At 43.7% G+C, this 24,270-nt stretch overlaps 3 protein-coding genes and 1 long non-coding RNA gene across 9 annotated transcripts in view; 2 read left to right on the top strand and 2 right to left on the bottom strand.

Annotated features, from left to right (window-relative positions):
• ACTN4 (actinin alpha 4) overlaps nt 1-4,288 on the top strand; it is a 93,420-nt gene extending 89,132 nt beyond the window's left edge. For all 5 annotated transcript variants that reach the window (XM_070764542.1, XM_070764541.1, XM_070764540.1 and 2 more), the window contains 2 exons: nt 678-836; nt 2,024-4,288. In XM_070764542.1, the coding sequence (XP_070620643.1) occupies nt 678-836; nt 2,024-2,182 (318 nt within the window). In that variant the 3' untranslated portion in view covers nt 2,183-4,288. The remainder of the gene's footprint in view (nt 1-677; nt 837-2,023) is intronic.
• A 1,781-nt stretch (nt 4,289-6,069) lies between these two features.
• On the bottom strand, nt 6,070-10,994 carry LOC139174277 (galectin-4-like). Of its 2 annotated transcripts, none has more exons than XM_070764559.1 (4): nt 10,783-10,994; nt 7,858-7,946; nt 7,282-7,507; nt 6,070-6,451 (listed from the first exon to the last, which is right to left on the bottom strand). In XM_070764559.1, exons 1-4 carry the CDS (start codon nt 10,804-10,806, stop codon nt 6,293-6,295), a joined length of 498 nt encoding a protein of 165 aa, XP_070620660.1. In that variant the 5' UTR covers nt 10,807-10,994; the 3' UTR covers nt 6,070-6,292. The 2 variants fall into 2 exon arrangements, with proteins under 2 accessions (XP_070620660.1, XP_070620659.1); XM_070764558.1 differs by lacking the exon at nt 10,783-10,994 and adding an exon at nt 9,222-9,404.
• On the top strand, nt 9,391-21,779 carry LOC139174279 (uncharacterized). The gene is made up of 3 exons (XR_011560336.1): nt 9,391-9,682; nt 18,709-18,947; nt 20,612-21,779. It is a non-coding gene; the product is annotated as an uncharacterized lncRNA (long non-coding RNA).
• On the bottom strand, nt 13,747-21,978 carry LOC139174275 (galectin-6-like). Its single transcript, XM_070764554.1, has 10 exons — nt 21,657-21,978; nt 21,063-21,138; nt 20,572-20,660; nt 19,911-20,112; nt 18,692-18,826; nt 17,561-17,605; nt 16,480-16,509; nt 15,755-15,843; nt 14,632-14,791; nt 13,747-14,082 (listed from the first exon to the last, which is right to left on the bottom strand). The coding sequence occupies exons 2-10, from the start codon at nt 21,105-21,107 to the stop codon at nt 13,936-13,938; spliced, it is 942 nt and encodes a 313-aa protein (XP_070620655.1). The 5' UTR covers nt 21,108-21,138; nt 21,657-21,978; the 3' UTR covers nt 13,747-13,935.
• Nucleotides 21,979-24,270: the final 2,292 nt, after the last annotated feature.

The raw sequence follows: 24,270 nt of genomic DNA, 5'->3' as shown, positions 1-24,270 counted from the left end.
AATTCTGCAAATCCTATGGATTATGATGAAGGCCTTTCTAAGGGGCTTATCTATAGCTTACATAAGTAGAAAGAAAAAAACAAAAGAAAATTAAGTTGGATTCTTTAAATACCAAATTGCAAAAACTAGAGAAAGAATTACAAGATAATCTGAAAGATAATAGAATAGGAGATTTAAATGTAAATGAACACAATGTAAATTTGATCATCCAAGAAGAAACGGCATGGAAACTTAAAATAGCAAAAGAAAACCACTTCGAATTTGCAAATAAAGCAGGGAGATGGTTAGCCCATAGATTAGCCAAAAGAGCGGATAGAACAATTGATGCATTATATGATGAAAACGATGAAATAAAAACTAGTAAAATGGATTAAAAAAAATTAATCGTTCGAAATTATTATGAAAATCTCTACAAACCTGGTGACTTTTAAGAGGTGTGGACGTCAACTCCCAGAATTCCCCAGCCAGCAGGGCCATGCATAGCAGCTGGAGTGTTCTGGAATTTGAAGCCCACGTGTCTTTAACCTTGCCAAAGATCGGAAACCCACCAACGAGGGATTCAAGAGGGATCCCTTTGGCACACAATGTGTGTGCAGAACCATCCGAAAGCGGACCTGGGTTCCATCGTCCCGCAGGGAAGATTGAGCCTTGTTCTTCTCCTGACCCTTCCTTATCAGGGCGACGCAGAGTTCAACCGCATCATGAGCGTTGTAGACCCCAACAACAGCGGTGTGGTGACTTTCCAAGCCTTCATCGACTTCATGTCCCGAGAAACAACCGACACAGATACGGCTGATCAGGTCATTGCTTCCTTCAAAGTTCTGGCTGGAGACAAGGTGAGCTGAAGGACTTGGTTGTCTGCAGAATTTTGGCAGGGATGCGGGGCTCCTAGAAATGGGGAGAAGCGGGCTAGAGGCAGGCCCAATAATTCCAGGAAGGGTTGCCCTGCTGCACTCCAGAACCTTCCCGGAACTGGCTAACCAGGTTGGGTAAGTAAGTATCTTGAGCCATGGTGGTACAGTGGTTGGAAGGCAGCGTTGCAGGCTAACTCTGCCCCTTGCCAGCAGTTTGATCCTGACCGGCTCAAGGATTGACTTGGTCTCCCAAGGTCAATCAAATTGCTCAACAGTAGTAACTTTGAGAGGTATCTTGGAGTCCTAGTGGACAACCGTTTAAATAGGAGCCAGCCATGTGCAGCAGCTGCCAAAAAAGCCAACACAGTTCTAGGCTGCATCAAGAGAGGGATAGAATTAAGATCACATGAAGTGTTAATACCATTTTATAAGGCCTTGGTAAGGCCACATTTGGAATATGGCATTCAAATTTGGTCACCATGAGACAAAAAGGATGTTGAGACTCTAGAAAGTGTGCAGAGAAGAGCAACAAAGAGGATTAGGGGACTGGAGGCTAAAACATATGAAGAATGGTTGCAGGAAATGGGCATGGCTACTTTAATGAAAAGAAGGACCAGGGGAGACATGATAGCAGTCTTCCAGTATCTCACAAAGAAGGAGTCAACCTATTCCCCAAAGCACCTGAGGGTAGGACATGAAGCAATGGGTGGAAACTAAACATGGAGAGAAGCTACTTTGAACTAAGGAGAAATTTGCTGACAGTTAGAACAACAGAAGTTGCCTCCAGAAGTTGTGAATGTTCCAACACTGGAAGTTTTTAAGCAGATGTTGGATAACCATCTGTCTGAAGTAGTGTAGGGTTTCCTGCCTAAGCAGGGGGTTAGACTAGAAGACCTCCAAGGTCCCTTCCAACTCTGGTGCTGTTGTTGTTGTTGTTGTTGTTGTTGTTGTTATTATTATTATTATTATTATTATTATTATTATTATTATTATTATTATAATATAATGACCCAGATTGTTGGGGGCAATATATTGACTCTGTAAACCGCTTAGAGAGGGCTGCAAAGTATCGCAAAGCAGTACATAAGCATATAAATTATATATATATATATAAATCTAGATGCTATTGTGATGGCTGTCACAACACCCGCTTCTGTCCCCCCGCTTAGAACTACATCACGGCGGAGGAACTGCGGCGAGAGCTCCCTCCAGACCAGGCGGAATACTGTATTGCCCGGATGGCACCTTACCAGGGTCCCGACGCCATTCCCGGGGCCCTCGACTACAAATCCTTCTCCACGGCGCTGTACGGCGAGAGCGACCTGTGAGAGGGCTTGGCGGCAAGCAGCGGGCGGCCAGCGCCGGCACTTCTTAGGAAGGGAGGAGGGGACGCCCATTCCGTTTCCTTTCCCCCCCCCACGGTATCTTCGTTTTTCCTCTCTTTTCCTCTCTGCCTCTTCACCTCACTCGCACACGCCCACCAACACCGACGGGACTCCTCTACACGTATCTTTGCTCCGAAGACAAGAAGCGGCCTCCTCTCGTTCGTTTCCCCCCCCCCTTTTTAATTTTTTTTTAAAAATTGTGACTTCTACAAGCACGGTTACCTATGCAACAGCCACGGTTTCTCTTTTCTTTCCCCCACCCCTCACTTTTCAGTAAGACAACCCCACTTCCCCAGCCCCCCACCTCCCCTCGAGGGACTCAGCAGCCCCCTTGATAAGTGTGTTGCCGTTGCTGTGATGGGCAGGAAGAATCGTGGGTCGCAGAGTCCAGCAAACGAGCATCCAGACACAGTTTGGGGAGGGGGGCTTCTTAAACGTATATCCCCTTTTATGGGGGGGGGGGCAGGAGAAATGCACATTTTTTTTCCTTATCGTGTTCAAAAAGTAGGAGAAAGCTTCTTTAAAGTGTCCGTTGTCCCACCCCCAGCTTTGTTTCTCTTTGATTTTAATTTATGTAGCCTATAGGCAGGAACTAAGCAGTGCTGATGCATGGGTGTTCCAGGGGGCACCCCATTTTTTCTCTGGATGTATGTATGTTTTAATGCAGAACAGGATTCTTGTTCCCCCCTCTGAGGTTCGGCGCTTCCTTTCTCACCTCTCTGCCGTTTTTAAACCCCACGACCCGCTTTTTTTAATTTAGCAACGCCAAAGCAAGCTGACCCTACCCCCCTTTTTCAGCATTGTAGGGAGGCACAATTGTTGGACCTGGGCAGGGGTGGGGAGAGATGTCTCTCGAGCCCAAGATAACTCCTGCCCCCCAGCCTACCTTGTTGAAATACATTCCCAGGTGTGGTGGGTGCTTCTAACCTTCTGCCTTAGAAGAGTTGGCTTATCTTGGATTCCGGTGTCCATTTATTTGGGTGGAGGGCACGTCTGGCTGAGAATGCAAACACAGAGAACCCCCACTGTCCGACACACACACAAACACACACCTGCCGTTTTGACACTTCTTGAATCCGGGATGGCCTCAGGTTCCCCACTTTCTTTGCACATTCTCTCTCTTCACCACTTCCCATTCTAGGGACTGATAGGAAAAGGGAATCATTGACCCACCGTTATTTTGGAAGGAGGGTGGTGGTTTCTTAACAGGGGGGTGCATTAAAAGAGGGAAGCTTTGGTTTGGTTTGTCAGCCTTGTGGTGGGACCACGAAGGAGGCCCACGCAAATGTCCGGTCCGCTCGCAAAACGCGGCGGGAAAAAGCCAGCAAACTTTTCGTCGGGAACTCCTCCGAACTTTAACTCAAGCTGTTCCTTTTCGGGGCTGGAGGGCAGCATCGAACCGAGTCTTCCTTCCTTCTCCTTTGCTCTTTCTTCGGAATAACTCTTTCGAATCCGTCGCTTCACCCTCTTAGGTCTGTTTTGTAATTTCCTCTTCATCATGGTGCAGGGTTTTCTTTGAGGACCAAATTCAAGTGCAAGAGAACCATGCAAATCTCAATTGTTTGGGTTTTTTTTAAAAAAAAGCGATTTGGTTGCAACTTAACAACAATCCAGATGGTTATTATTATTAAATATAAATATATATATTCCTCTAGCATTGTATATTGTTAATTGATTGGGGAGGGGGGGACATGGTTTCTGTCCCTTTCCCGCCTCCCTGTTTTCATCATGTAGTTAAGGGTTCTGGCTACCTCTAGCACCATAAACTAACATTTCAACACTGTTTTCGGGGTGGGGGAGTTAGGAGGGCATCCTTTCGGTTTTCTTTTCTTTTCTGGCCCTCAGGAAAAAGTTTAATGCGGTTATTTTATTGCAGTTGCTACAAAAATCTGTCTACCAAGGGCAGAAGCCCTGACATAATAAGGAGTAACCAGGTTTTCTCTCTGCCTCTACCGGCCGTCAATTCTGTTCTAAAACTTCCAAACCTTTTCTGAAGAAGCAGCTCTCCTTACTCCTGGGAAACCAGACAATAAAGTATAATATTTTTAAGGGTGACTTCTCGTGTGGTTTTTTTCCCCCTTCACCTGCTGCCTTCTCTAAGACGCTTCTTACCTGTATGTAGTTACTTTTTTTCTCAGGTTAGAAAGGTTAATTTAAGTAGAGAATCCGGTTTAGCCCAGATTTATCCACCTTCCCAAATGCTGACCCCGGTGTTCGTTTTCTAACATTGTTCCCCAACCTGGTTTATTAGATAGCTGTGTTGATCTGAAGCTTAGGAAATCAACTGTAAGAGAGAAGTGGTCCATGGTAGACAGCGTCCTTAGTGGTTATCTTTCTTTCTTTCTTTCTTTCTTTCTTTCTTTCTTTCTTTCCTTCCTTCCTTCCTTCCTTCTTTTTCTTTCCTTCTTTCCTTCCTTCTTTCTTTCTTTCTTTCTTTCCTTCCTTCTTTTTCTTTCCTTCTTTCCTTCCTTCTTTCTTTCTTTCCTTCCTTTTTTCCTTCTTTCTTTCTTTCTTCCTTCTTTCTTTCCTTTCTTCCTTCCCTCCCTCTTCCCTCCCTTCCTTCCTCTCTCAAATGCCACAATGTTTAATTGAATCCATTTTATCCTGTGGGGTTTTTTTTTAGGGGGGGGGGTTCTTGAAGTAAATGCTAGAAATGAGCAAAAATAAAAAGTCAAATCAGTCACATCACCATAGCACCCTGCAAATGGCTGTAAATTCAACCCAGTTGCCAAGCCCTGATCACATGTCCATATGGAGTGCGGCCATTGTAAATTTGAAAATGGGTTGAAAGTAGCATTTTGGAGAAGGTTTCAGCCATCCCAAAGAGTTCATCCCAGGTGAATGGTAGGACAAATGTCTATGTGTAATAAATAAGTTTATTGTTGTAAACCTACTTGAATATATGTTCCCTCTGGATAACTTCATGCAATTATACATGGTGCTATGGGTTTGTTTGCTTTTAAAATAAAAGTGTCATTCATTCATTCAATAAATAATTGGAGAAGAAAGCTGGGTGTGCTGCAAAAGACGAGATTCCATTAAAAAGATAACCCATAAGAATTTTCTTTGGATTAAGGGAAAGGGTTGGGAAAGGTTTCTGAAAAAAATCTCCCTAATCCAGTAATTTTAGATGATAATTTGTCTTCCACTAATCACATGTTTTTGTCATAGCGTGCATGGCCCGTAAACCAGTTTGACTGGAAGTAATTTCAGGGACCAATCCAGTATGGGCTTAGGTGGCTGAATTAAAAATAACCAGTATTTTATTGTTTATTATTTATTTACTTCCTGACCTTTTCTAGCAGTATTTGTTTGAAATGCCATTGATACAGTAAAAGTTTCGGGGGGGGGGGGGTGGACTCCATTTATAAATGTTTCTCAGTAAAGTTTTGCTTCCCTGGTTCATCTTTGGCCTAGAATTTCTTCCTAAGTTCAAGGAAAGTGGTACAATTTGGAGAATTTTTAATCAATTTGGACTCTAATCCCAAAGCAGTGTATTATTATTATTATTATTATTATTATTATTATTATTATTATTAATTGGATTTGTATGCCGCGCCTCTCCGCAGACTCGGAGAGGATCTAATTGTCTTTCAAAATTCTTTGACAAGTGTGACTGCCAGGTACCATAATTGTATTCATGCAACTAAGACCAGTATTCTTTTTATGATGGATTTGACAGGCGACCAAAGTTTTAATTTGGTGGTTCTGGGTGTGGATGAGGAAGAACCAGTTCAGGTGACAGAAAACTGAAGTTAGGCTTTTGTGTGTGTGTGTGTCACCTTGATTTTTCTGACCGCACCTTTTGGATACTTCTGAAGACTGCAGTATTTGCAGAAAATCCAAATAACATTTATTTTTGCAGTGCCAAATAAAAAGCAATAACAATAACTCTTGTTTCATTTACCAGACATTAAACCCACCCCAAGATGTGCTGCCTTAATTATGATGCCACCTTAGAATGACCGCAAGATAGCCTTCAACGTTGGCTTCAAAATCAACTTATAAAATAGCCTGAATGCATGATTTGATTGGCATGACTCTTCCTCTTTGTCAGCCTTCACCAAATTTAGGATTGCTGGTTTCATTCTTCCTCTCCCAGCTGACGACCACTTTCTCCAGCTTGATGTCCCCGTCCATTCCCAGGAAACGGATGGACTTGGGTGAAAGGCGATGGTCAAATTCGGAAAGCAAAATGTCATTCTCCATTATCTGGCCAAAAAAAAAAAAAAGGCAAACAGATAAATCTCCAATTGTATCAGGAGTGTGATTTCCCCCAAGCTTGATGACAGTGAAGAGAAGGTTTTATAATCTTTTCTGGCCTTCATTGTTAAGCAAGGTCAGGCCTGGTTAATATTTGAATGGGAGATCAGCATGTTGAGGGCCTGTGTAAAATAAACTAGAAACTTTTGCTAAGAAACAGACTTGCAAGATAGCACCGTAATTCTGGTTCACAAATTCATCTTCATGTCTGGAATTAAAAGGTACAGAGGATGTTTCCACGCAGAATTTTCATACAGCTGTTCATATAAGCTGTTGACCATCAGGAAAGCCCTTTGCACCTGTCCGCACAATCTCTTTGAAAAGCACATAAGCTATAGAATATAACTTTGTAAATTGGTTTTTTTAAGGAAGCAGTCCTGATCTTCACCCATTAGATTAGGTGAAGATTAGAACCGGTGCTCTTCAGGGAAGTGAGGAACGTTTGCAATATCTGGCTCAACCATGGGGACAAAATGGTCTTTGCTAGCCAAGGTGAGATGGACGTTAAGTGAGAATTATGATAGCATCCTGATGTCCTCCAGATGGGCTTACATTTGCCAGCCAGATTGGCCAAAACACATCCGGATGACATGATATTGGAGAAGGCTCTTCTACTGAACCCCAATTTTTCTGGACTTCATTATCTTCACCCTAAATGTTTATGCTAAAGTCCCAAATGATTTTGACTTCCAATATAGCTACTTTCTGTGCAACCCTGTATTTAGACAAGCGGAAGGCCAACCCTGCCATCAAGGAGGACAATCAATTCATCCCATCACCTTGTAACCTTTGCTGGTCACCATAAAAGCAAGCTTGAACTTTTGGCCTTGCTGGAAGTGAGTTGCCGTTGCCATCCTGGTCTCTCTCCCCCACTGCTGGTTTACAAAGCTGTTGAGAGTCAGGATGGGGCTGTTGGAAAGAGCTGATGTCCTCTCGAAGTGGAGTTTGAATTTCAGGGGGATATTGGCCCCGTTGAATTGCCCATAAGCAAATTCCACATGAAATCTGGAAAATAACATTGGAGTCAGTTTGATTTTTTTGCCTTGTTTCTATTTACCGCCCTTGACCTTTTTCTAGGCGAAATCAACTGGCTTCCATACTGTCTCCCATTGATGTTCACCTCACTGACCACCACTCACCGAGATAGGAAAGTTGCATAATCTGCAGCATTCCTGTTTAGGTCAACCCAACACAAATATGCCAAGCTAGTCAGCTTGAAGGGGTCAACTCAACCTCGTGCCCGTGGTAAATCAACCATTCCCCCAAACATGGAAATTCAGTAGCCTATTAAATGTGATGTCTGAACTCAACCGAAGTAGTAGTTGGTCCAATGGAAGGAATTGGTGCTGAGTTACCCTTTGCTTTGCTTCAGAATGAGGCCTTCTAGCATCACCCCAGAGTCCACATCCATGCCCCACGGGACAGCCCGATTGTAAGGCATGCGCTGCAGGAGATAAAAATCCAAATTAATAAATGGTGCACTATGATTCAAGACCTTTTGAGGACAAAAAGGTCTCTGCCTACCAATTCAAACACCTCTGTAGGCCAAAATTATTGGTCTGGGGCTTGAAAATTTGGCTTCAAATTTCTGAGAAGACCCTACAGAAGCCTCATAGAGCCTGAGAAACAAGAGTGTCTTTGTTTCTCAGACTCCATGAAAATATAATCTGCTAAACTCTTATACTCAGGTTAACTAAAATGGCTCTGTTCATGTAATATGAAATTTCCAAAGAAACTATATTGCCGTTTAGCACTGACTCCTAGCCTCCATTTAGCCTATTTTGTTGGGGGATTTAAATGGACGCCCCCTTTCAATGCTATACAGTTGCAACATTTTGCTAAACAACATGGTTACTAAGAGATACATTAGTATCATTAGACCATGATTTGCAATTGTACAGCCAGCTTCTCCATTGACTCTGCTTGTTGGAAGCCAGCTGTGATGTGTACAAATGGCAATCACACAATATTAAGTGGTTGTGATGGTTGTAAGTGCAAGGACTCATTGTAAAGTTACATCTTTAGTGCCAATTTGAACTGGTCACAAAGTAAAGCAGTCACTACAATTGCAGTACCTCTGCAATAGTGGCCAATATGCCTAGTGGATTACAGTACTGTATACTGTTTTATGAAATGATGATATGCTAGGTAGGAGCAAATTGTATGATTGGGTTTTATTACGTTGGCTGTTCTACCCTTTTGACTGCACCTGGAAATGTAAACAGTTTTGGATTGAATTTCAATGATCAAGAATCTGATCTATTCAAGCCCCTGCCCTTTATTCATGTCATCCTGGAGTTTTCCAGTTGATTTTGCTATGACTGACTTTTGGGGGCTTTCAGCCTGTCAGACAAGTTTTGGGGATTTCTGGTCTTGCATTGAAATCTCTTGCATACCAAGGAAATTTATCTAAGCCCTCATTTCTTGCACTTCCACTGTTGCAGAAGATTTACGAGTCATCCACCCCCAGGGGGGTGTAAAAAAGAAGTGACTCAGATCTCTTTCAACAGAGATCCTTGTTCGTTCCTCTCTTCCCAAACTGCAGGGTTTTTCATAGTGTTTACTGAGCGACAGCTGACACCCTGAAAAGTCGCTGCCATCTTTTCAAAACCTCGGAAGAAGCGAGCCCCCAAATCGTTTTTTCCGCTTTCTTCTGTTTAGAAAAGTGAACAGGAGCGTGTAACCGTACAACTAAGGGTGGGTGTGGGTGTGAATATACGTATTGTGGTGTAGTTGTGGTGGACACACACAACTGAGGCATCACAAGAGGCTCCTGGGGCTACCAGAGGCTCCCTCAGGGAAAATCTGCCCGGAGACGAAGAAATCCCGCCAAAACGGAGCTGACCAATCGCTGGCCGCTGACGTCATCGACCAACGGTATCAATACCCGTCGCGAGGGGGTTTAGCGTGCGCTGCTTTTGCTTCAGGTCTGAGGGGGAAAGTTGTTGGTCTCCGCGCAGAAATGGAGTCCGAAATAGATTCCCAGCCCTCTTTCTATGATTATTTGGCTCACCGACCGGCCAGCTTTACCACCGGCCAAAGATTTAGAGCAGAGTTTCCTCAGTATAAGGGGTGCGTGGACTTCAACTCCCAGGCAGCAAACACCGCTTCAGAATGCATTTATTTACACGTGTCTTTAAAGAGAGAGAGAAAGAAACCGCCCATCTCCCTCATATACAGGTAAGGCGACTCTGAAGGGTGAATGTGAATGTGGAAGGAATGCTGGGAAACGTAGTCCTGGAACGCAGCCGCGGCAGGCAAAACTTCCCCTCACACCCAAGAGGACAGACCGGTCTCGGAACCGGTTGGCAGCTGTTTTGCACCCGTGTGCTCTCGGTGGAAAAGAGGGAAAGCCGGATAGGCCTGGCCAGATTGGAAGGGCGAGGGCAAACGGTGATTCTGATCCCCCCTCCCCCCCCACGGCCAGAGGAATATAGAATTCAGCCCAAACCTCTATCTTCCAAAGCAAAATCAGGCCACTGGGTTTTGCAAAGCTCCCACTTGGCAGCCTGTGTCGGAATGGATAGGATTTCGGACCTGAAAAACCTTTGGCAGCCCCCCTGAACGATCTCTGGATGAGAGAAACGGTGCCATCCGCAAGTCTGCTTAAATCCTGGGTTTAATCTGGTTTTGCATCGCTCTTTTAAACCTTTTTGGACCCCCAGGTACCCCCAGCATTGCACAGTGCAGCAAATCACTCCTATTTGCTCCATATGGAGGTCAAAGTATATAAAGTGCAGATGGGGATCCCAGTTAGCCTCAAAGGTAGTTTCTGTCCAGGTTGGGCTAAGAAATGTTTGGAAAATGTGAACGTTTGGTGGTGGTGGGGGGGAAATGCCCTCCTTTCTTTGGGGATGCTGGGTTGGAAATCCAAGCTCCATGGAAGAGATCAGGTGAGAAGCTGCTGTGGATCTGCTTCTAGGATCTGCTTCAGATTTATGGTAAGATAGGCTTGGTGCTATTCTGATTTATTGAGTTGGTAGCCTTTCTGTAATCCATTGGGCAAGTCAGGCCATGTCAACCCCACGCAGAACCTCTGCATTGCCCAGGCAGATGAAGTCAAGATGGCGAGTGCAAATGTGGAAGATAGAGCCATACCTGTTTTTTATATGCAATTGCTATTATTTTGATTATACCATCGTAGCCGACATTTTGACTTTTTGGCAGACGTGCCTGAACACAGCCTTTAATGATGACATCCCCTTCCCCTCTCCCTGCCTCCCCGCCAAGGCAACATACAAGCTGAAGCTGCTATTAATCATAACGGTTGTGCTACTTACAAAAGTCTCGAATTCTATGGCCATCTCTACGGTGCTGGGCTGGAGACAGGCTGGCAGCAAGGCCCAGTCTCTTTATAGATGTCCGGGACTACCCTGAGCATCTTCCCTGCAGCAGCCCTGCCCACACTGAGTCAGGCCTCCCCAGGAGGGTGACACCAAGCCTGCAGCTGTGACCTGATGCCCAGGAGGCAACTTCACCGGCTCTTCAGGCTCCTGGTGGAGAAAAACCAAAGGTTGGGCAATCAAGGAAACTTCAGAGACAATGTGGGTGAGAGGGAAGGAAGTGCAGGGTGGGGCAAAGTGAGCCAGTCTTGCATAGAGACACAGGACAGAAGCTGCTACAGGGCACTCTTTTAGTCTGGTGTGGAAAGAGCAGTAGATTCATAACATGGCACCGGACCAGACTATCTCAGGGACCGCCTTCTGCTGCACGAATCCCAGCGACCGGTTAGGTCCCACAGAGTGGGTCTTCTCCGGGTCCTGTCAACTAAACAATGCCGCTTGGCGGGACTCAGGGGAAGAGCCTTCTCTGTGGCGGCCCCGGCCCTCTGGAACCAACTCCCCCCCAGAGATTAGAATTGCCCACACCCTCCTTGCCTTTCGTAAGCTCCTTAAAACCCACCTCTGCCGCCAGGCATGGGGGAATTGAGATGCTCTTTCCCCCTGGGCCTTTACAATTTCATGTGTGGTATGTATGTTGGGTTTTTATATTAATGGGTTTTTTAATCATTTTTAGTATTTATTGGATTATTATTGTACATTGTTTTATTACTGTTGTTAGCCACCCCGAGTCTCCGGAGAGGGGCGGCATACAAATCCAATCAATCAGTCAATCAATCAATCAATCAATCAATCAATCAATAAATACTAACTAACTAACTAACTAACAGGGTAGCTTGATGGTGGTTTTCCCCCCCCTGCCAGGGTAGTTAATGAAATGTTTGACTCCGAAAATGGATTTTTCTGCTTCCGGTGCCAATGGGATTTGATTGTCTTTGGAATTTATGGATCCTTATTTGTTTTGTTTTGTTTCTGCATGACAGTTTTGATGATGTTGGGGAAACTGTAGATCCCGAGGCAGATTATGGATTGAAACAGGAGCCATGGAAAGCCTCACTCCTTTTGGACATGCTTCATGTGAAAATTGTGAGGCTTTAATCCTATAATTTAAGGCATCATCTTGATTTTTATGACCCCACCTGCTAAGATGGCACTAGCTTGAAGGGAAGATTTATCATTATGCTAATGGAAGGAATCTGTAGAAGGATTAGATAAAGCCATTTCAGGAGAGACCTTTTTTCCATCACCAGGTTGTGATCCTGGATGACTCAGCATATGTTTATTGATGTTTGGAAAGCAGGTAGAAGACAATGTTTTATTCACGAGCAAGAAGTTCAAAACTTACCAGGCCACAGGTTGCACAAACAGCTTTGTGAAAATATCTGTTTGAAATATGAGGGCTATCTTCAGCAGAAGAACATCCTCCATACCTCGATTCTGTAGCAGACCAAATTCCTGCATGATTTGAGTGCATTTGTGAAACAATGAAATGCAAATAATTGCTTAGTTCAGAGATATGATGCAGTAGTTTTCTTAGCCAAGCCTTTATCATTTGCTAGTTTAGACCATATACTGTATTAGGGTTTGAATGTCCTCGAAAGAGACATTAACCTGGCTATGAATATTTCTTTTATGATCACTGATGTTTGTCTTGAAAGACTCATCATAAATTAGTTGCATGTTCAACACCACATTCCTCATACATGGTGGTTGGAGATTTGAGTGGACCTCCCCTCTAGTCATAAACCTCTCTGGTCGGTCCCAGTGGGCAAATGGGCTTTTCTGACTAAGGGAACACAATTCTGAGGTTTCCAGAAAAGTAGACAAATGTCGCAGTAGTTGTTCTTTGTAGTTGCTGGATCTGATTGAATTCTAGTTATTCTATTGCTGCTATAAACACGATTTTTGAATCTAAATGTACATGAATAAAATCAGTAACCTGGTTATGAATTCAGTGGATATTTTCAAGCCAGGGCCCATCCTTGCTCTTGAAGAGGCTATTTGTCAATGGAAACTTTTTTTAAAAAGTATTTACTATCAAAATAAGTGATGGAGGTGGTTTTTATTTTATTTAGTGTATGGCAATGCTACGTTAGCTAGGAGACTACAATGATAATGCAGAGCAGTAGTTTGCTTGTTTGTTATCCCTTTTTGGTTCACTCTCCTGTGCTTCCCACAAAGAAAAACAAATGACTTTCCTGCAGTGTCACCCAAGGCTCTCTCCCTCCACCAAAACCATCTTACAAACAGGCATTGCAGCCAGGAAGGTTCCGCACCGGCAGGATTCTAACCGCAAGAAGCGCCAGCTGGTCTCTCCATTGAAGTGGTACCTATTTATCTACTTGTATAGAACATTCTTTTGAACTGCTAGGTGGACAGAAGCTGAGGCAAGTGACAGGAGCTCAGCCCATTGCTAGGACTCGAATCCACTGGAGCAAAGACCATGTCCAGCATCATTAAGTCACGCAGCCATCCTGCCTCATGGAGGCGGTTACAACCTTCTTTAGATTTGGAAGTGCCACGTTAAAGATTCTACAGATATTAATTGGTAGACATCTGTATGCATGAGTAGTTTTCAACTTGGCACTTTAAGATATGTATTCTGAGTTTTCCAGAATTCCCAATTGGACTGGGGAATTCTGGGAATGGAACTGTATGCATTTCAGAATTGCCAAGTTTAAAAAACTTTCTTATAGAGTAGATAAAACCAACAATTTGTTAAAGATAATCCCTATACATACACCTAGGAGAAGACAAGAATTAAACATGACCCAACAGAGAGTGTATAACCAACTACCTGGAACCCACCTTGGGAACTGGGGGTTATTTTTTTAAAATTTCTAAGTTTATTCTTGTCCTTAAATTTAAGAGGGCAAAAAAATAAGGCTTGCATTGCTTGATCAAAAGATTTATTCAAAACATTGCTTAATAATCTTTATTTTTTCACAAGTGTCTGATTGATTCAATTGATTAATTTACTGGAGCTTTGTAGATCACACCAGTTCAGCAGAACTCGAATGAACTGGCAGAGAGGGAGAGAACAGGAGATCTCAGCCAGTGTTTGTCTTTTGACCCTACACCCCACACCCCCCTTTAATACTGGACGTAGGAAATGTTCACATCTCCTCCAATCGTCAGCGTGTTGATCTGTGGGAAATGGATGTAACGATGGGTATAGCTGAAGAAGTATTCGTTGTTGGCATAAACAATGAATCTGTACTGGCCACAGCGGATTGAGAGCTGGAAAGAAAGGAAGGATGTTGTTAGCACAGCTGAAACAACAACTCTGGGTCATCTCCAATCCTCCAAGGAGGAGGATGCATAATCCACAATTTAATCAAAATGCACCCCTTATACATAAGGGGTGGGACTTCAATCGGGAGTTGTAGCTCCCACATTTTTAACCCCCCCCCAAAAAAACCCCCACCAAAGGACAATTTTCCAGCAGAGAACTAGAAATAGATTCTGAAAGACTCTCTGGAGAAGGAATTCCACTCTTCTCCGCTAGAGGGGGTATTTATCCCACCAACCTTCCAAAGATTAGTTTTTAATTCTTCAAGGCTGTGCTAGCTGTAAATTATGGAAGATGGAATCTTATATATCTATAAGGCACTACGTTTTTCACCACTCTCCTCTGACTACCTATTTGCTTTACCACCAGCCAACCAGCCAAGCTCTTTGCTGGAATCTGGGTAAAATAGGAGCAAGACATCCATTGCATAGCTATATTAATTTTTTTCACCACCTTTGTATAGAGATATCTCCCTGCTGGAATCAAAGCCAACTTACTTCAAAGTAGTGCCCATATTCAAAAGGGTTATAGGGTACATCCGTTTCCTCATCTCCCCAGGAGCCTCTCAGGAAGCTGTTGCGCACCACACTTCTCTGATTCAGGCGCGGATTAATGTGCAGAGCAATATCTGGGCCAGCCACAAAATTGATGGCAAACCTTGGACCAAGAAAAAATACAGGCAGTGAAGGCTTTTAAAATGTGATCCTTCTATTCCCCACCCCCACCCCAAACCCACATTAGCAGCCTGCCAAATGTTTAGGTGACTAAAAGCTAAGGTGAGGGGAGAAACTCTCCCCCCTCCCCAATATAATTTATTCTGCTGCAGAATATGGAGGTCCTGTCACAATCAAAGCCAATCCCTGGTAGACTATAATTGAAGAAAAAAGCAACTAGAAAAAGAAAAGCATATTTAGCTGTAGTCTACCACTAAATAGCATTCTTGTTGAATGAAAGCAGATCCCTACTTAATAAGGGTTCAGGTCCTAATCATTCTGTAAGGCCACCTCCTAAGTCAGAGGCTGACAACTGGAGGGAGTTACCACCCGCCACCCTCCTAGAAGAATGAAATATCCTGGGAAATATTAAAAAGACAGAATATTGTATTTCCCTGGGTGAGAAAAACGGAGAAATATGTTTTAACGACAAACTAGCCTCATGCAGTTCCTTGCCCCCCCCCTTCAGCTCCAAAGTGATGGGATTAAGACCCTCACCCTTAGGACATGATAGGATTAGCCCTCTACCCATCTCACCACATGGCACCTGAGAAGATTGCATTAGCCAGCAAAGCTCAAGCAGACCTGGACTCAGGACAGCCTACAAAGTTACCCCTGCATGGTCCCAAAGGAGTCTGACAGCCAATCAGAATGGGGCCCGTAAGAGGGCATAAAACGAAGGGATTCTCAGCACCTCTACCCTTTTTCTTCACTTAACATCTTGAAAGCATGTGATCCACCTTTTCCCCAGGACCACCTGTCCATTAAAGCCTTCTTTCCAAGTAACTTCCATGAATCCAGTCTCTTTCCCTACTTGGAACTGAACCCGGAATAGACATTTCTTCCAACACAACAATCCTGTTTCTTGACCTGAATCCCCAAATGCATGCAAAAAACCCAAACAAACCCGCCAGCGTTATTTGGAACGGAGCCTCGTATTACAAAGGTCATCTTGGGTTTCAGACCTCCAGGGATGTTGTTCTTGAAGGGCATCGACTGAAATAGGCAAAATCCCAGGTTACATTTAAGGCCCATGCCCCCCTCCCCAATCTAATCATGTGGCTCTTGGGCCCAATAGCTGGTGGTGATAGCAGTTCAGTAGGTCTTAGGCTGCCAAGAGGGCAGAAGGTAGATTGTGAGAGCTTGTATTTGGGGTGGGGTGGGGTGAGGGAACCTTTCCTGATTCTGTGGTGGCTACATGCATCTCTTAAGTAGGCAAGTAACTTTGGGACTGAAAATGAAAACATGTTCGAATGGTTTGTTTGTTCCGCAAGTTATGCCTAGGATGTGATCAAAATAGTCAAGTTGACTACAAGTTGACTGGATGGTGCCATACAAGGCCAGGCTATTGTTTTATGCCCAATAAACACCAAGTCATGGGATTGAGATGGTGCCAGCATGGCTACTGAGTTAATTTGTTTGATCACACGCTGTGAAAGCCCCTGTTTTACTGTGTCTCAACAACTGGGTCAAATTATCGATTTTGGTTTCAAGAGCTTGTTCCTGCATTGTGCACAAGCCTCCTTGAATTGCACACAGATAAACTCCCCATCTCCTAGTTTCTGTCTCATCCTGCAAATTCAGGGTAAAATAAGAGAGACAAGCTAGGTTAGCACGTCTCTCAATACTTACTGGATGGAAAATGGCAGGGGCCCACAGCATCTGTTGGGAAACAAATCCAAAGAAGCTATTTTTTGAATTTCTATTTTTTTTCTACTAAAATCTCCAGCCATTTTACATTCTTTGAATCTCCCAGCATAGTGGACAGCCTAAGTGTGGTTCAAGGATTCTGGGAAATGGGCAAAACTCTCCCATTTCTACTTGCTTAGCACCAGTGAAGGGCTACCAAAATTTTTACTACCACACTGTGGGCGTGGCTTATGCTTTTTCTTTCAATATCTTTCAGTGCAAATTGGGTGCTCTGGGGTGGATCTCCATTTTCATTACCCCACTGCGGCGGCCGCCCCCCCCCCCCCCAATCCAGGGAGTAGCCCACCCCTTCTTAGCACCAAGCCAGTGTCCAGGACATCATGTTGGCTGGAAAATCTTATATACAGTAGGCAGGGAGGCTTCAAAGATGTTATCCTCAGTTACAAAGAGGAACATCTTACTCATTGGTGTTTTGCTTCCTCCTAGCAAAATTATTTATTTTTCTTTATTTGTTTAATTTCTGTAGTTGCCCAACTGAACCAAGTAACTCTAGACAGCTTACAATTCTGAAATTATAAAACAAAACAATATAAAACTTATTAAAACAATTTAATCAATTCATATAGTGGCCATCTTGGAACTGCATGGTAGACATAGAAAGTTCAGTCAGCTGGTGGGCCCTATATTGAGTACCCTCCATCATGCCAAGAGCATGGCCATTATGGCCTGGTCTAGATTTTGATCAATAGATTTGCCTGTATTCACTGGTATTGAATAGACATACATTGTAACTCTGTGGCTTTCCATTAATTGAAAGAATTACAATCTAAGGATTTGAGGCTGAAGGAATTTGGCCACTTTGACAGGGGTTGCACTTAAGAGACAAAGAGTTCTCTTCTGCAATTAGGCCAATGGAAATTGATGTCAAGGCAAAGGGCGTTGACACCAGAAGTGGCTGCAATATACTATAAGGTTTGATTGCTCTGTTGTGGCTGGCATGTTTACTTTTTTGACTTCTAGCTCTGGATATCCCTGCCCCATATTTTTCCTTCTGAGTACTTACAAGATGATGTTCTGGGATCCCCTCTCCACAATCTCGCATCACCAACTAAATAATGCAAAGACAACAGTAGCTAAGTTTGTGTGGATGCCTTTATATCACTTGCTCAACTTGGTTAGTTTTAACCTGGATTGGTTTTGAAGTGGTAGCTTAGCTGGTTGCAAATTACACTATTGTGTGAATGGTGGAACTGGATAAAGTGTGTTACGGTAACACACACACAAATCAGCAATTGATCTCTGCTCTTGAGACACATTTTGGGATGGTCACCTTCATTACATAAAATCACAGAAAGGGATTGGCACCAAGCCAAAAACTATACTGTGGCCAGGGCCTGGACTTATTTTGAATGTTTCACAGAAGGTTTATCTGTGTCTTAGTCTTGCTTTTCAGTGAAGAAAGTACATGAAACAGACTTTTAATCTTCTGAGGCAGGCTGCTATGTTCAATTCCAAAAATGGACATCAAGACAGTGGGGAACTCTAAAAATTTTCCCTACTGGTTCTGTGAACATGGCTTTGTGGGGGTGGTTTGGCCATGTGACTGGGCAGACATGGCCAACTCCAGAGGTGCCTCGCCTAGCCCCCCTTTCTCTCCCAGCCATTCCTTGTCACACCTACCCTCAACCTATCTATGGTTCTGTAAAAATGTTTTTCACCTTTTTTCGACTTTATTATCTACATATTGTCGATGTACTTTCATGGATCACTGAACGGAGGAAATGGCTCACATGCTTTGTCTATGAGTGTGATAAGTAACAGGCTTTTAAGGGGCTGCCACAAAAAAGGGGGGTGGTCAGTGGTGGGCCGCAGCTGGTGCGGTCAGGTGTGCCGTCCTGGCAGGAAAATCCAGGATGCACACACAGCTGTGTGTCCCAGACGTGCACATGTGCCCCCCGCATGAGATTTGGCTTCTGCACATGCACAGCAAGAAAAATCTCATGTGAGGATGCTCACGCGAGCAAGAGTTCAGCAATTTTCGCTGGTTTTTTGCTTCTCCACATACTAATCAAAAATTTCCCTACCGTACCGGATCTTTGAACCAATCAAAATTTTTCCTGCCCAGACGCCAGATAGCATTTCACCCCAGCATCGAGAATAAGGAAATGCTGACGTATTGATACTCTACACTTACCATTTTCTCCTTCTTAGGTTCTTCTATCACGGCCAGAGACTGCAGCTCCAAATCTCCACCAATAGTCACAACCTTCACACTTTGTGGTGGCATTTTGTGCTTGTAGCTGAAGACGGGGTTCGTATTCACCAGGATCTGTCAGAGGGCAAAGCCACAAAGGGATCAAGTCTCAACATCATAGAGGCAAAAACTGGTTGCAATATTCCAAGTGTGGTCTTACCAAGGCATTAGAAGATGGTATCAACACTTACATAAGGTGAGGGGGGGAAATGACCATATACCAGTTAAATTATTTTAAAAAAACTAGAGATAAGTTATAAAGTGCAGCTTCCAAAGGCGGGCAGGATCACGAGAGAGAGAGAGAGAGAAAAAGTCAAAATGGGAACTGTAAAAAAGGGCAAAGAATTTGATTATTTACAAGTCCCATATTTTCAAGCAACTGGGTGGTGGATAGGGTAAGAGGCTCAGAAGAGACTTTCATACTTGAGAGATGTTGTCCATGTGGCTGTACCATAAAGCAGAATTAGCTCTTCTGGTTGTGATTCCTGTGTAGTTTCCCACCCTGCCCCTCAGACCCTCTTGGCTCACTTGCCCAAGGTCTTTCCCACATACCATTACAAAGCATTTGATATGGACCAAATGTTTCTCTCTTCAGCTACAGGTACTTTTCATTTGGCCATCATTTGCGGTCCTTTCATAAGGACCGTTGGGACTGTTCCTCACTTTTACAATATTTCCAGGTCTATATAGGAAAGCTGAAGGCAGATATAAGCTAAGTAGTGATTTTACTTAGCCACTGTTTAGTTGCCATTGCCAGTCCCACAGGTGGTTGCTAAACAAGGACTATTTGTACCTCAATTTCAACCTGTCTGGAAGTTATCACATGGGAAAGTCAGTATTGCAGTTGTGGTGCATTCCAGACAAATGCTGATGTCGGCGTGAAACACAGATGAATTAATAACTATCATGGCCAAATCATATGAATGTTTAATATGCATGTTGTTATGATTGGTTAATTTATGGGTTTTTAATTAGGGTTTTATAATTTTTTAGATTTTAAATTTGACTTCTTTTTTTATTGTTTTGAATTTATATTGTTTGCTATAAGCCGTCACGAGTCCTTTGGGATTGGGTGGCATAGAAGTTGAATTAAATAATATTAAACTAATAATAAGATGCATGCCCACCCTCCCAAGAAGCCTCTGGTGTGCATGCCAACCTGGTATTCTTCATCTCTGACAGTGAAGATGATCTCAAAATGCTTGCCCTTATGGAAAGGCATTTGCTGATGCTCTTCCGTATCCCACTTGCCATCCTGAAATGTGTTGAGCACAATTTTGTCATTCCCATCAAAGCGAGGGTTGAAGTGGACGGGAATGTTGACTCCCCCATCCTGGCCCCCGGCAAAATCCACAGAGAATCTGGAAGACAGAAGAAAAAGGAAGACAAAAGTTTAAAAGGAGACACAGAAACTTTTGAGGAGAGTTCTGCCTCTCCTCCTCTTTTGCCCTGAAGCTAGGATTCATGGGATGCTGGGTTGTTGTTCTTTTTTTTCATTTTTTATGGAATGGTCAAGTTCCCAGCCTGTAAGGCATAGTTGGCATTGGAAAAAGCAGGAAGTAGAACTATCTGGAAAAGTATGAAAGGCTTTTAGGGGCTGGGTGAAAACTCTACCCAAGGCTTGGAATCACATTAACAGAAAATGTCTATTTCTCTGCTGGGTTTGCATATAGTTGCATCAGTGCCAGCATTGGGGGGGGGGGGGGGGGGGGGAGTTAAGATTGGCACAGCATTTGGATTAAACTACCATAACTATCTTCATGTTACTATGGTACATCACAACATCTTGTTTTTCCTGTGAGCCCTGAAAAGCACATTACCTTTTGGCACATTGAGACACTACGCCTTGCACATATACAGATGTTCCAGGCTGGAGTCCACCAGGGAGAAGATGATGGTAAGGGAGGGCCTGGAAGACAGAAAAGGATGACCCAAACCAAAGGTGGACAAATGGACAAAGTTTCATCTTAAGGCACCGGTCCAGGTACATTTTGCTGAAACTGTATCTGTTCGTAACACACAAATATAGACCAACTTCTCACCCTTTAATGGAAATGTATGTTTTGTCATTATGTGGCTAGCAAACATAATGTGGTTTTATAAAATGCTCACAGGGGCCAGGGGTATCCTCAGAGAGTGGTTTTAAAAAGCCAGGTGTTAGTTACCACAGTGCAGTTGAGGTTCTGCCTGTTGCCTTATGTGGAACAAAATAATTTCAGAGAATGGTGGCATACAAATCTAATAAATAATAATAATCTGCAAAGATACTGTCAGGCTAAGACCAGCAAAGATAGGCAGGAGAGATACTTACTGGCTTGAAAACTGGCGTGTAGCCTGGTGCTGGGGTGTACGGCATGCTGAGTCCTTTGAGCCCCTTGCCCAGATGTCTATCAGAGTGAGAAACAAAGCAACCAAACATATTGTTTTATAGGGCAATAAGGAAAGGGTGCAGCACAGAGGAGGTGGCACCATCCTCTAACCTGACCAGAGGTCGCTGCGTTGCAACCTCAGCATTTCAGGGTGAGGTGGGGAAGTTCCCTGGCCCCCCTCCCACCAACCGTCATTGATCTGGTACTTCCAATGGGTTGGACAGCAAGTTCCAGAATTCTTTTCTAGTCCGTGACCGTGCAAAATAGGATGATGGGAATTCAGCCACGGAGGAGGCTCTAGTATCCAAATCAGAAGTAAACATATGCTGTATATAAACTAAGCTACTCCACAAAGGCGACTGGAATGCCGGGGAGAGCTAACGCATAAGTGATCTGCAGGGTGTTGTGGATAATTGAAGCCTGTGTTCACAGTAATAAACACTAAATGAGTGTTTAAATTACGAGGGCGCTTTTAGAAGATCTTTATTATGAGAGTAACCTCCCTCTCTGGACTTAGACCTTTGCCCTATACTCACCACCCCGATGTGTGCCGGCAGCTGTCAAGATGCTACCTCGTCCCTGGACCTCGTAAACCTAGATTCGCGGAGCCTTCCCCCAGCCAGAGGAGGAATAAAGAGGAAAAAAAGGAAGGAAAAAAACTCCAGAGAGGGAGGAAAAAAGAAACCCATTCTCTCCTCTCCTGCCTGTACAAGAAAAAGTCACTAGACTCCTGGCTGGCTCGCCAAAATTGACAGAAGAATCCAAACCACACAGAGCTCTGTTATAATAATCAAAAATTTATTTAGGGAAAAAAACAGTAGACAAAAAAAGTATGTCTATTAACCAGATATGTATACATATATGGGATCGCAAGCTAAAACTGCAATACCTTACCAATGAGTACAATGATATATTTATAGTACTGTATTGAATATGACATTGACCGCCCTTTTCCTATTGTCTATATTTGGGCATGTTACTCAAGCTCAACTCCTATTTCTTCATGTTTCCTCAGAACCATGGATCATACTAGTTTTCTTACTCTGAAAGTTCTTTGCCCTAAAACTGACACCGCCAGCAGTCTCTTTCTTAACATGTTTTTCACTGTCTTGTGCAATTTCCTAACTGGTTATGCATGCCTAGGTTTAAAAGTTCACTTTTCTCTCTAAAATATATGGAACCTAACATATTCAGGCCCTATCCTCTATAGGTTTTTCTTACACTGGCACAACTTTTATTGACGCAAGGATAGGGAATGATGACAAGGAACCTTTTCATTAAACTGGGCTTTTAGAGTATTTTTCTCCTGGACTATTGCCCTGATAAGAATCCTGGTCGAACTACTACAAACCAGAAAGGGACTCTCTTGATGGGGAGGCAACCCTACCTGCCTAAGATGAACATTCCTGCTTCAAAATAAAATATTTTTAACAGGACTGCTCAAGAGGAAGAGAGAAACTCTGCATCGGTTTACCTCCCTATGACGATGTTTGTCCATCGTGTTCGAGGAGGATCTTGATATCTAATGGGTTGTGGGCTGTATGCGATGTGTCCATAGGTGACTGGCAAGGCCTGTATGGGCACAAAATGTTCTGCTACATGTTGGGCAGATGTGTGGGCACCATTGTCACAGCATTTGCAGCCCTGGCTTTGCAGAGTGCTCGCTTCTCTTCTGCTATGCATGTTCTTCTGGCTTCAGATGTCTGGCAGACCTGGTGGATCAGCATGGTTGGTCGATCTGGTCCCAGGGTTTCCCTGGAGGTGATGTCAATATTGAAGGACTTGAAGAAGGCTTTCAACGTGTCTTTGTATTGCTTCCTTTGTCTCCTATGCGATCGCTTTCCTTTAGACAGCTCACCATGGAGGAACTGTTTAGGGATGTGATGGTCTGGCATCCTAGCAAGATGGCCTACCCAACATGTCTAGACTTTTATCGGGGTGGGAATTAATAATAATAACAACAACAGTTGGAAGGGACCTTGGAGATCTTCTAGTCCAACCCTCTTCTTAGGCAGGAAACCCTACACTATTTAAAACACTACACTTCTTAAAAACTTCCAGTGTTGGAGCGTTCAGAACTTCTGGAGGCAAGCTGTTCCACTGATTGCCGTATTCCATGTGTGGCCTTACCAATATATAGTGGTATTAACACTTCACGTGATCTTGATCCTCTCCCTCTCTTAATGCAGCCTAGAACTGTGTTGGCTTTTTTGGCAGCTGCTGCACACGGCTGGCTCCTATTTAAACAGTTGTCCACTAGGACTCCAAGATCCCTCTCACAGTTACTACTGTTGAGTAATGTACCACATATACTGTGCTTGTGCATTTTGGTTTTTTTGCCTAAATGTAGACTCTTACTTTTTTCACCTTTGAATTTCATTTTGTTAGACAGACCCTTGGGGCACACCGTAGTTTGTTTGCTTCTAAGAAGCAGCAACATCTAGTCATATATGGCCCCCAATTCTCTTTTGACTCCGTTGGCGGGCAGAACACGGACACCTTGCTCGTGGCGGTTTCTAATTTTGCAGTGCAAAATGGCCACTGCTAGTGTTTCCTACCGGGCTGGATCTATCAGCGTTTCTTTAGCTCAATTCAATAGGAACCTTGTTAGTATTCCATCCTCATAGCCAATGTTGAATTCTGGTACTGAGGAGGCAGAAGACAGGTCGAGTAACAACAGCTTTTTATTGTCTAACAGTCAGATCCAGCAAAAGGGCCAGGCTGACAACTCTCCCTTTTATTCACCCAATCAGCGATCTCCATTTTCCCGCTTGCAAAGTGGACCTTGGAGTAAACAGTATGCTCTCAATATATTATAACAGTCTCTTTCTGAAGCAAAGGGCAACTCGGCACCAATCTCATTAATTAGACCAACTAGTTTGTCATGCAAGCACGTTTAATTGGCTACTGAAATGAATGGTAAATTTACCACATGGGTTAAGTTCACACTAAGCTCCCCCTGAACTCAGGTGAACACCAGCCGTGTGAACGGAGAGACTTGGCCTTTCACTGATGCAGTTACAGCATCCGAGGCTTTTGTGGAGTGGGGAATTTGTTTGCCCCTTTGAAAATTTCCATTCCCAATCCATCCACCCTGCAGTTTGTAGGTAAGACCATAAACTAGATCAGGATCCAATAAGGGGAGGGGCT

Source organism: Erythrolamprus reginae, chromosome 11, assembly GCF_031021105.1.
Source record: "Erythrolamprus reginae isolate rEryReg1 chromosome 11, rEryReg1.hap1, whole genome shotgun sequence".
Lineage (NCBI taxonomy): Eukaryota > Metazoa > Chordata > Lepidosauria > Squamata > Dipsadidae > Erythrolamprus > Erythrolamprus reginae.
This window is presented reverse-complemented; position numbering and strand designations above follow the sequence as displayed.

Bases quoted from the DNA above. Each gene is read 5' to 3' on its own strand.
- LOC139174275 (XM_070764554.1), bottom strand. From the start codon at position 21,107: ATGCCGTACACCCCAGCACCAGGCTACACGCCAGTTTTCAAGCCA. The intron at 20,113-20,571 runs GTAATGTGCTTT...TCTGTCTTCCAG, and splicing joins GTGTCTCAATGTGCCAAAAG to ATTCTCTGTGGATTTTGCCG. The intron at 17,606-18,691 runs GTAAGTGTAGAG...TGCATTATTTAG, and splicing joins AACCTAAGAAGGAGAAAATG to TTGGTGATGCGAGATTGTGG.
- LOC139174277 (XM_070764558.1), bottom strand. From the start codon at position 9,263: ATGCCTCAGTTGTGTGTGTCCACCACAACTACACCACAATAC. The intron at 7,508-7,857 runs GTAACTCAGCAC...GTTATTTTCCAG, and splicing joins ATTCTGAAGCAAAGCAAAGG to ATTTCATGTGGAATTTGCTT. The intron at 6,452-7,281 runs GTGATGGGATGA...TTTTTTGGCCAG, and splicing joins TGACCAGCAAAGGTTACAAG to ATAATGGAGAATGACATTTT.